The 12,228-nt window shown below is 58.4% G+C and overlaps 1 protein-coding gene across 1 annotated transcript in view; it reads right to left on the reverse strand.

The window, feature by feature from the left end:
• Positions 1–866: 866 nt before the first annotated feature.
• UMODL1 (uromodulin like 1) overlaps positions 867–12,228 on the reverse strand; it is a 70,546-nt gene continuing 59,184 nt past the window's right edge. The window contains exons 15-21 of the mRNA XM_011372874.1: positions 10,717–10,854; positions 8,949–9,271; positions 5,798–5,943; positions 5,137–5,373; positions 4,725–4,884; positions 2,897–2,981; positions 867–1,048 (exon numbers count right to left, since the gene is read on the reverse strand). Coding sequence (XP_011371176.1) covers positions 867–1,048; positions 2,897–2,981; positions 4,725–4,884; positions 5,137–5,373; positions 5,798–5,943; positions 8,949–9,271; positions 10,717–10,854 — 1,271 coding nt within the window. The remainder of the gene's footprint in view (positions 1,049–2,896; positions 2,982–4,724; positions 4,885–5,136; positions 5,374–5,797; positions 5,944–8,948; positions 9,272–10,716; positions 10,855–12,228) is intronic.

Raw genomic sequence — 12,228 nt, forward strand, 5'->3', positions numbered from 1 at the left:
GTGGCCTCGGCTGTGGAAGCCGCGGGTCCCAATGAGAAGACGGGGCGCATGGTCCAGTCCCTGTGGGGCATGTGTGTACAATAGTGCCCCCAGCAGGGGACAGGATGGAACAGGACGGAATCAGTAAGGAGAAGGGTCTTTGTGACCTGAACCGTGTGGGCCCCAAACCAGAGACTAAGGGACCACACTTGGGCCGGTCCTTTATGATTAGAGCATCGAGGTGAATGGAAATTTGCTGCTGTTTGCTCCCTTATCTGAGACTCTTGGGGGCGGCAGCAGACCCCACCTAGAAGGAGGATCCCAGGACCCTGGAAAGCTCTTTCCTTCTGACCCCTATAGATGCCTTCTGACGCCTGGTCCCTCACCTGAAGAATTGTGGAAATCTCAGACTGCTCCCACATTCCATCCTCTGGCGTTTTATGGAGTTTTCCTTACATAGGCTCGTTTGATTAGATCATTGGCCATTGGTGATTGATTCAACCTCCAGCCCCCTCCTCACTCTGCGAGATGGGCTGGGGGGAGGGTGCTTTCCCCTTCCAACCCTCCAATCACACAGTTGTTCTCTTGGCAACCAGCCCCATCTTGGGGTGCTCTCCGAAAGTCACCTCATTAATGTAACAAAAGGCACCTCTATCAGTCACTAGGAAATTCAAAGATTTTAGGGTCTCTGTGCCAGGAACAGTGGACAAAGACCAAATGTATATTTCTTATAAATTACAGGCACAAAACACGGACGCCCACAAATGTGCCTTTTGCCAAAGCCACTGGGACACACCGCGTGGTCTCCATCGGTGGCAAAGGCCGGACGCGTGCGCCCCGCGCGTCCCGTCCGTGCCTGGCTCCTCACCCACCTCGGGGCGGCGGCCTCAGTCATAGAACACCTGGTAGCTGAAGTCGTCCGCCTGGGCTTTGCAGTTGTACTTCCCGGTCACGCGCTGGTAGCGTGCGATGACCAGGGCGGCTGCCCCCGTCGCCAAGGCGAAGACGGCCACCACGATGAGGACGACAGAGCCGGGCGCCAGCCCTGGCTTCGCGCCTGGAGGCTCACCTGGAGGGGACGAGACGGGCACGAGGTGGGGGGTCTGCCCAAAGCAGGCGGAGCGCGTCTCCGCGGGCTGGTGCCTCCTGAGGGCCCAGCACTAGGACGTCATTGTGAGGGTGGCATGGAGGGCTCAGGATCGAGTCTGGACGGGGCATGCTCCCCACATGTGGCCGCTAGATGTGACTCAGCAGAAGCACTGGGGCAGGGAGGTGTACGCCCACGTCCCTGCGGGCCCCTGAAGGCGGCGAGGAGGGAGTCCCAAGCCTGGGAGGCACAACACCCAGGACAGCTCAGCCTCCCGACGTTCTGGGCAAGCACTGGCCAAGAGGAGGCCACGTGGGAGCGACAGGTCCCCTGTCCAGTGGGGCTGCCCATGGGGAGACACGCGGGGCCCACGCGCTCTGCAGCATGGAGGAGCGCGGGCAGCCCCAGACCCGGGGGTGACGGAGACACAGGAGCGCGTGGGCCCAGAGGACGGACAACAGGCACTCGCATGACGCTTGCACAGCCACGCTCACGGCAGCACCATTCACAGCAGCCGAGGCGGAAACGACCCGTGTCCATCAGAAGAGGACTAGATACAAACAGGTACAATGTTGCACACTCATGTTGCAGAGGAACAGCAGGGCCTGACGCGCTGCAGACAGGCGAAACCACAACGTAGTGTGTGGGCGAAGAGACGCATGGACAAGTGGATGGATGGGTGGGTGGGCGGGTGGGCGGATGGGTAGGTGGACAGATGACTAAATAGACGGGTAGGTGAGTGAATAAGTGGATCGATGTGCAGATGGATAGGTGAATAAATGAATGAGGGGATGCGTAGGTGGGTGGTTGATTGGATGGGTAGGTGGGTGGATGAATAGATGGGTGCATGATAGATGGAGGAATGATGGATGGATAAACGAACAGGTAGTTGGACGGAAGGATGGTCGGAAGCATGAGTAGGTGGGCAGATGAATGGATGAGTGAGTGGATGGATGAGTGGATGGATGAATGGATGGGTGAGTGGATGGACGAGTGGATGGATGAATGGATGGGTGAGTGGATGGATGAATAGATGGGTAAGACACAGGGACACACACGCACAGACACAGACACACAGACACACGCACACACACAGACACACGTACACACGCACACATGCACACACAGACACACAGACACACGCACATGCACACACAGACACGCAGACACACGCACACACACGCACACACGCACACACGCACGGACACACGGACACGCACACACAGACACACACACAGACACACACACATGCACACACATGCACACATGCAGACACACATGCACATGTGCATGCACAGACACACACAAGCACGCACACAGACCCACACAGACACGCACACATAGACACATGCACACACACACAGACACACACAGAGACACACATGGAGACACACACGCACAGACACACGCACACACAGAATTCGACCAGGCCGTGGCCTCAGATCCGTTCCCGGCACAGCCCGCTCGGTGCGGCCATGCGGATTCCGGAAGCTTCGCAGCCTTCACCTCGCACAGCGCAAACACGGCATCACGTGAATCCGAGCGACTTCCCAAAGCCTTGGTCTTTTCATCTGCAACGTGGGGCAGCAGCGGACCCTACCTCACCGGCTGCCAAGAGGAGCAAATCGCATTTTGCAGGTAGAGAACGAGACGCGGCACTGGAAAGTCGGGGCTCTCCGCGGAGTCAGCCGGCTTCACGTCGGCGTTATTTCTGAGTGTTTCAGGAAAACCTTAAGAACGCCACGTGTCCGGTAGTTGCTCTTTGGTTTACGGGCTGGTGCAAAGGAATTGCTCGCATCTTAAGTTGTCTAAACCAAGCCACCAACTCACCGTCAGACCGCACGAGGGGCCCCCAGGATGTCAGGTGTGTTGCGGGTGGCTCACCACTTCTCGGCGACCGAAAGTCTTCGCAATTCTGTTTATTTTGAAAGGAGAGAAACCTCAGATCAGTTGAACGACATCTATGAGAAATTTACCCCCTGTCAGGGACAACGCTCTGGTTTGTAGGTGTTTTTCCTGCCGGAAAGGGTGACGTCATGATGGAGGAGCTCAGACAAGGAGAGGAGGGCCTCGGAGGCCTGGGGCACCAGGGCCGTGGGCTCTGCCCAGCGCGGTGGCCGGAGGGAGGGCAGTGAGGGGCCCGAGAGCAGCGAGACACAGTGGCCCCTGAGCTGTCTCCAGCTACTGGCGCTGGCCCCTTTGCGGAGAGTGACCTGTGCATTGTCCACAGCTTGCAGCCAATTGCCCCCTTGAACACCTTTGCCTTACAGAAAGGGTCAGCGACATGATGGCATCTGCTTTCTCTGTACCTGCTGTGGGTCGCACATGACCCCAACAGATCTTGAAGTCCTACCCAGGACCTGAGGAGGTGCCTGACTTGGACATGGGGTCTTTGCAGATGGTCGCGTCAGGCGAGGTCATTACGGTGAGTCCTGCTCCCGTGTGACTGTGTCCCTACACCAAGGGCACTTTGAACACAGTGGACAGGGGACACGTGAGGACACAGGGAGAAGATGGCCGTGTGCCAGCCGAGGAGAGAGCCTGGGGCGGATCCTCCCTCCGCCTCAGAGGGAGCCAGCCGTGCAGCCAGCACCCCGATCTCCGAGCTCCACCGTAAGGCAATGGGTTCTATTGTTCACGCGCTCAGGGTGTGGCGCGTCCTTAGGCGGCCACAGGACGCGCTACGGCACCCAAAGGAGGAGCTCTGTGCAGCTCAGACTAACGAATTCGAGAACCAGCAGCCCCTGTGGAAGCAGCGCGTTACTTTGAGTCTCCGTCACCCTTAAGCCCCTGACACCCTTAGCGTTTCTGAGGGGCTGGCGGGGCCAGGTGCAGGCTCCTGTGTGCCCTTAGCTGGCCGTCACCAGAAGTCTCCGTTCCCTCCTACGGTCCCAGATGTTCTGTGTAGGAAAAAGTGACATCAATAAAATCGGCCACCGCCGGGCTTCTTCCGTCCACTTCCCGCTGACTCTGGACGTGGGTCACCCAAGACGACCGCAGGGGTCCTGTGAGGAGCACAGGGACACGCTTTCCCCTACAGGACACAGAAACTCGCGTGGCCGAACCAACGGCCAGCAGAGCCCGCCACACTGTCCTCGGCCACAGACGACACGTGACAGTCACTGCCCACGAGCCTGTGGTACGAAGACGAGCTTTCAAGCCTCGGGACTGCAAAGCACATTTCACATTCAAAGGTCTAAGGAAATGAGAATGTAAAATTATTCACAGTCACAGAAGGAACGAAGCACCTAGGGAAAGGAAAGCACCTGATTAAACGTCACGGCGGCTGGGACTCAGGAGCACTCCATCAGTGTCGCTGCAAACAAGATTAAATTAAAACAACATTTCCCACTTAAATACGCATCAAATCACCTCCAGGAGAAGCAGGGCAGCGTCACGACAAGGAAGTGCCGATGTGACAGCCAGCAGACGACGTGGCCTCAGGCAGGACTTATGGCCATCTGACCACAGCCGTCCTCCCCGAGGGCTGCCCGGTGTCCTGACCTCACGTCCTGCCTTTTAGGGGCCACGTCTGTGGGGTGCGGGGCTTCCTCCCAGCACCGAGCCCCGAGCCGCCCATGCCCCCGGCTTCTGGTACGGAGCAAGCCCCCTCACAGCCACAAGCCCCGGACGGCGGCCTGGAAGTCCCCACACCTACGATTCTGCACGAGCTGCCCGGGGCCTCCATGCAGACGCGGAGCCTGCAGTGCAGGTACACTCTGGAGCTGTTGATGAAGGAGAAGATCTTCAGCTTGAACTGGGCCTTGCTGGAGCTCCCGTTCTCGATCACGCACGTGTGCGTGTTGGGGATGGGGCAGCTGGCGGGGGAGGAAAGGCGTCTCGTGAGTCACAAACCTCCCTCCTGTTCTGGTCCTCGTGAGCCTCCTTACAGGGCAGCTGCCTGCACCCGGCGCGTCCCCACCAGGCACGGACGTCTGGCTGTCCATCGCCCAGAGGGGAGGCTCTCCCGCGGGCATTACCCAAAACCCAGCCCCGTGCCCGGGCGAGTCTGCAGGTCCAGGGCCCCGAAGCAGGCCCCGCTGGCGGGGCACAGCTCCCCGAGCCCCCACCTGTTGTTAATGAAGCCGAACATGACCGGGTCCAGGGCATCGCTGGACGGCGTCGCCCAGCATTCGGTCAGGACCACCTTGAGGTTGCTTTTCCGTCTGGACAGCCCAACCTCGATCGTGACGTCGTCGCTGGCAGACACGCTGTAATTCCGCGGGATAGGAGCGTCTCCGATAAACAACTGCATTTCGGTGACAAAACTTCCAGCGCCGTGGAGGTCCTCGATGATGGTGTAGACCCTGCGAGGCGGAGGGGCGTGTGGACGGCTTTCTCCCTCACACAGACTCGCGTCCCTCCCACCGGACGGAACGAGCGGGGCTGGCCGCAGCAGGGGTCGGCCCGTCGCCCGCGATGACGGAGACTCCAAGGCCGGCAGAGCAAAGGGACAGCTTCACAGTGGACAAGGGTGGACAAGGGGGCCCAAGTGCGCCCTGATGGGGGCGGCGTTGCGGAGAGGCTGTGGGTGGGCTCGCGGGACTGGGGTGTCCCTGTGCAACTGGCTCAGGGAGCTTATCTGGCTTTCTCCAGTTGGTCCTGAATTGGAAGCAGGGACAAAACTTTGGGCGGCTGGACGTTCAGTCTAATCTCGAAGGCACCCAAACCCAAAGCGAGGGTGCTGGAGTGGAGAGGCGCGTGCGCTGGGGCAGGGGGACCCCCACTCACCCCCACTCCGGCATGTAGCCGGAGGACGTGAGGAGGTCGTTGCGGAAGGCACAGCGGATGGGACTCAGGATCTTCAGGTGGTGGACGATCCCGTCTGGGGACAGGTCATTCCTCAGCGTCGTCCTCACCACCGTGTCCGTCATGTTCTGGACACAGACGAAACGGGACGTGAGCCAGCTCCGGGGCCAGCCGGGCCCAGCACGCTGCGCACCGTGGCCCCGGATGCTGGGGCGTTATTTTTTATTTTTTAAAGCTTTCCCCCCGAACTATAAAAACCCTAATGGTTTTTTCCTAATATAAATTGACGACGAGAGCGTGAATCGTGACACCGGCCGCAGCCCGTCTCCTGTGCCGTGTCCTTCACTGGAAGAGAACCAGAGACAAACTTGAGCAGGAGACACCCCAAGGCCTAGGTCGGACCCCTCCCCAAGTCACACCCCCTCTGACGCTTCTCAAAGCGAGGCCCTCGTCCAAAGCATGGAGAGCCGCGGGAGACCGGTTCCGGCTGTGGCCGAGCACCCCGCGGTCTCGCCGGCGTCTCTGGTCCGGGGCAATGACGAAACCAAGAAGCCCGAAGACCATCTAAAGGAAGGAGCGCGATCGTGACGGGGACGGGAGCGTGTGGCGGTGGCAGCACGGCTCACGCTTGTGGGCTTGAGTCCCCGGGGGCGACGCCCAACCTGGCGGGGTTGGTGACCGTCAGCCCTCAAACGTGCGGAGCAGGTCGGTTTTGAGCTCGAGGAGACAGGGCCGCAGGTCGGCTGGTCCCGAGGCGTGGTGGCCGGGGACACGGAAGTTCAGCGGAAGGGGAGACGCCTTCAGGCAGCAGGACCGGGCGGCCGGCTGTCTCCGGCGGCTAGGACACAGCTGAGGATCCCGACGTGGGCCACTCCACACTTCGCTTCTGCGGGGAGCGTTGCAGGAGGAGGCAACATGTCGGTGAACACCTGCCACCCTCACGCGGAAGCTCCATGAAGTCGTGCGTCTGACAGACGCCCGAAGCTCTGACTGTTGGACGCGCTTTGCTGGCTGGGGGCTGGGGACTGTCATGGTGGTGGGCATTCTAAGGTCAACGCCCCTTTACTGGCGCCTCCTAAGCTGCCACCAGGACAGAGCATCAAGCGCAGTTCTGGATCTCCTGCAGTGGTGACACGCCACGGGGCACGGGTGGCAGCGGGCACTGCACGGCTGTTCACGTGCCAGACTCAACAGTGTAGACCCAGACAAGGGAGGGCGTGTGGGGCCCGTGAGTCAGATCCATCGAGTGAGGAGGAGGCGAGGGGCAGGGCTGACGTGTGACGAGGACACAGCGTCAGGCAGAGCTAGTGAGACACACGGCTGAGCAGAGCAGAGCAGAAGCTGCCGGACACCCGGAGCAAAGAGCGAGGCCAGCGGCGAGCCCGGCGACACAGCGTCTAACCTGAGAGGCGGCCAGTCCAGCGTTTGCAGAAAATAGAAATCCTAAGGCTGACGATGCTAACGGACCCACGAACCTGATAGACAGCAAGTCCGGCGGCCCGACGGGCACCGACGTGGGTGAGTCTGACTGAGCGCAACACGCTGCGCGTAGTAGGGCAGCACACGGGGGAGCGAGAGGGGAAGGAGAAGGCTGGCCCGCATCCGCGCTCCCCTCCTGCGGCCCCTCCTTCCTCGCTGCACTACACGCATTACAGGCTGAGCGCATTTTCCTGATGCATCTAAAATTGATCACACAGAGCCACTAGCTTATCTTTGGAAGCTACTGGATAGTATCGGTCTCTCTAGGTTTTTATATAAAGAGTGAAATTTGAATTATTGAAAACCGTGTTAATGTTTAGAATCTGTTTTCCTTGGTAGAGATGAGCGATGCCGTCGCTTCTGGGGAGAAACTTGGGTAGGTTCTCCGTTGACTTGTCCCACACCCAAACCTTTAAACTCTTGACACATAATCTTCTGCGTTCGCTTCTTAAAAATGAAGGGCCTGTGTTCGTAGCTCCTTATTTTGGAGTAATTACCCGCATGGCGTTTACGGGCCCTGCGATTTGCAGCTAAAGAACAGAGGCTCGACCAGCACTTCCGTTTCCAGCAGCCCCGAAGCCGGTGCTTGGTGGCTGCCGCAGACACGTGGGGTCTGGAGCACGTGACATTTAGTGTCTTGAGTCATTTTGAAAAGCGTCTCGGAAAACCTGGTCCGTCCCCTTCTGTCTTGGCGAGAAGTTCGCATGTATTTACGGGGATGATCCTGTACTCCGGCGAACAATCTGGGACGTGGGTGAATGTGCATTTCTTTATAGTCATGCTCTGCATGACCTGTGTCTAGTAATCAAACTCGGAGGCGTGACCTTAAATTTAACTTTTTTTGTAAAACCCTGGAGGTCAATAAAATTTAAACTGCTTAACAAAAAAGAAGAGGAGAAGGCAGAAAAGCCAGCTGCACGTCATTGTGTCGGTGCAAATAAGCCTTCCGAGGAACCTCGGGTTCTGACAAATGTCAGAACCACCGTTGCCTGCGTGGATCTGGGTCTGCGGGACACGTGGGACACGGGTGTCCCTTCCCTCTTCATCGGTGGAGCCCGACGGACGTGGTTGTAAACCGAGCGACTGTCTAGCTCAGAGAGCAGAGGGAGGAGCTGCCGTCTGGGGACCCCCGCCCCCCCGCAGGGAGCCTGGCTCACCCTGGCAGTGGCCTGCGGGAGCCCCACGGGCAGGAGCTGACGTCACATTTGAGACCCAGTGACGGTGCTACCCATGCCCACCCTCCACCAACACACCCCTCCCACATGCTCACACACGCATTCGCACACGCATTCACACTCACACGCACTCCTACGCATGCACACCGACGTGCTCTCACACACACACACACACACGTGGACGCCCACGTTCACGCACAGGCTCCCGGCTTTCCCGCCCCCTTCCTCCCCCGCAGGCTCCCCACCCTGCCTGTGCCTCAGAATCACTGGGGGGTGTTTTGAACCCTGACCCTGAGTCCTACCCCAGGCCCTTTGCATCAGAACCCCTGCAGGGTGAGGCTCACAGCTTCCTCCCGTGCTGGGTCCCCCACTTACAGCGACAGACCTTGGGGTGCAGAGTCTTCCCGGTCCCTCCCCACATGGAGGTCTGGACAGCCCGATGCCCCCGCCCCCGCCCCCGCCCCGTGCCTGGGACTCACGCTTTGCACCAGGGTCCCACACTCGCTCCATCCAGCCGCCAGGAACACGTGTGTGCTGTTGCTGTCGCTCACACCGCAGGACGGCTGGCCCAGGTACAGGGACGACTCGGGGATGGACTCCTGCTGCAGGAAGCGCCTCTGCACGGCGATGGCCACCTTCTCGATCTCGCACAGCACCCTGACCGCGCCGGCCAGGCTCAGCCGTGGGAGCAGGCCCTGGGGGCTCGGGCTGGCCGCCCTCGTTTCCGCTGGGCTAGGGGGCTGCTCCAGGCCAGGAGCCAGAGAGGACCTGGGGGCCTGGGTTGTGTTGTCAGAAGAGTCACCTGCAGGGCACGAGGAGCCAAAGCACAGGTGGGTCTGTGTTTAGGGACTGCCATGCGAGCCCGGCCGGTGGGGCCGGCACAGCGGGGCAAGGAGGACTCAGCGATGGGGACCCGCAGAACCGCTCTGTGCCCCACAGCAGCGCACACCTGGTCTGCACGTTCCAGACACAGCCACACTTGCCTGTGTTGCACGTCCCTGCCAGCCCGAGCAGCTGGGCCGGGCCTGGCTCGCCGTGGGCCGCCATGAACCAGAAAACCGGGGGACCCTCTGCCCTCCGAACCTCCTCGAGGCTGACACTGCGCATGTACTGAGCCCGTGGTCTTGGGACAAGCTGGCTGCCCTCGGGGCCCCTGGGTTCGGGCTCTAAGATAGTTGATGATGTTCACTCTTAGGCTCCCTGAGTCCCTACTCCTGCTCCGGCTTCCTGCTTCCCCCGGAGCACACTTGGTTTTGACTCCAGAAGAGCACGCAGCTCCCCAAAGCTGTCCGCCATTCCCCTCGGGCTCCCTCCACAGTCTGCAGGATGTGGTTTAGCCCGCCCCTAGCCTCTCTTCTATAGCCCAGCTCTGTCGCCCGCCACCCTGGCACCGGCTTTCTCCTGCCTCAAGGTCAGGGGCTCACCCATCGCTCTGCTCCTCACCTAGCTTGTCACATGGGCTCTGAGTTTTGCAAGATCGTCTTTTCGCATCTAGAGGACACACCTGAGTTCACCTGTGTATTTTCTCATCTCAGGCATCAGAAGAAGCACTTGGGGCTATGAGGCACCACCCAGAGGGCTGGAGACATGTGGAAGGGTGTGAGGGGACGGCATGCACACGTGTGTGCACACATGCATGCATGCACACACGTGCGCACATACCCACACATGCACACATACACATGCACACATGCATGCACACGCACATGCATGCACACGCACACGCGTGCATATATGCGTACACGTCATGCATGTGCGCCTGTGCGCGTGTGCATGTATGCGCCTATACACCCACACATGTACACATATACATGCACGTGTGCACACACATGCATGTGCGCAGTGCACATACACATCATGCATGTGCACACAGCACGCATATATACCCATGCATGTGCACATATACTTGCATGTGTGCACGCACCATGCACGCACGCACATGCACATGTGCACACACACTCATGCATGTGCACACACACACGGCACTCACATGTGCATGCATGAGCATGCACACACACATAGGCACACACTCACATGTGCATGCACACGTGTGTACATGCATGCATATAGCACATACATGTACACATACTCACAAGCACACACACATGTGCACACACACATCAGGAAACTTGCCTGGGGCATAAAATATGCCAACCTCATTTGGAAAAGAAATACTTTGCAAATGAATATCCTTAAAAGGACAGACTATCTGACAATATTCCAGAAAAGGAACTATGAGGCTACTACCTTCACAGGGTCTTCCAGAATATTCTACGGGGAGGTCGGAGGTTCCGCCCACACAGCGGCAAGTGAAGGATCCGAGGGTGTTGAGACAGGACGAGCCTGGTTCACAGTCGTCCTCCCTCCTTGCACACTCGTCATAATCTGCGTGACATTCACAGGACAGGACAGGAAAGCGTCACCGGGGGTGGCGTTGTGACGACGAGGTGCCCGCGGGTGCTTTACAGACAGCCTAGTGGGACACGCGCGTCTCAGGGAGCAAACCGAACCATCCCATGGCAACAAAGGTGGCCCGTCCTGGAGAGCTCTGGAGACGGGAGGCATCTCGATTTTCTGCCAGGGGTGGGGCAGGGGCAGGTGACAGGAAGCTGTAGGGGCTGGCCTGGAAGGAGGGTCCTGGTCCCAGGGCTAGCAGGGCAGCCTGGAGCTGAGCAGGTCCCCACCCTGACCCCGACCTCCGCAGAAGGACCCAGATAGCAAGACGGCCCGGGGCGGAGGCCCTCGGCCCACCCGCCTCCACCTCCACGCTCAGCCACCTTGCGAGTTAATGGGGCTGCGGGTTCGCTGAAGAAAGTGGGCACGAACCCAAACAGCTCAGCAAGAGCATAAAAGCCCCCCCCGGAGGTCCCCTCCCTAACGGAACTGCTCGTTCTCATGCTGACACAGTCTGTCCCAGCCCTTGAAACCACGGACGAGGACACAGCTGAGCGTCTGTTCTAAGCATGGACGGGGCCGGCTTCCCGCCCCCGCCTCGTGTCAGGAACATTCGATGCACCGACCTCCTGCTTAATAACTGCATATTAAACCCGGTTTACTCAGTATCTTCCCTGCCTGGGGGACCATGGGTCACTTCAACCTTTTCCTTTTAAAGAAACACTGAAAGCGAACATCTTTGTCCCCTGAGGGCGGAGTCCCTGGAGGTGACACTCCAAAGCCAGAGTGGAGGACGTTTCGAAAATTCTTGATGGATATGGTCCAATCGATTTCCAGGAAGTGGGAGCAAATTCTGTCCCCACCAGCAAGGCTTCGTGACACTTCCGTCACTATTTTCATTAAAAAAAAAAAAATTGCTCTTAGATGAGCAGAAAGAGCCCCTCGGTTTAGCGGGAATGTCTTCGACTATTGTCACCTCCCTGCTAGTCCGTCGTGTTTCTGCGTCCGTGTACGGTCCTTTCTGCTTTTGTCCGTAGAAGGTTATGATCCGTGCATGCGATCTCTCTATATTTAGGGTACAATTCTTCGTGAAATTCTTGAAATTATGTTTTGGTTCGTTGTTTGCTTTATAATGATGCTTTTATTTTGTTTGATGTAAAAGATGTACATTTTTATGGAGTGGAATATTCCAGCCTTATCTTCCGTGGGTTTGTTTTCCTTCTGCTTTTAAACTTGGAAAACACTTCTCATTCTAAAACTCAGAAAAACGTTCATCTATGTTGTCTCTGATTTTTAAAAAAGAAAAAAATGCCTACAGCACCCGGTCTTCCTAGGTGGTCTCCCATCCAAGTACTAACCAGGCCC

This window comes from Pteropus vampyrus, unplaced genomic scaffold (assembly GCF_000151845.1).
Source record: "Pteropus vampyrus isolate Shadow unplaced genomic scaffold, Pvam_2.0 Scaffold214, whole genome shotgun sequence".
Taxonomy (NCBI): domain Eukaryota; kingdom Metazoa; phylum Chordata; class Mammalia; order Chiroptera; family Pteropodidae; genus Pteropus; species Pteropus vampyrus.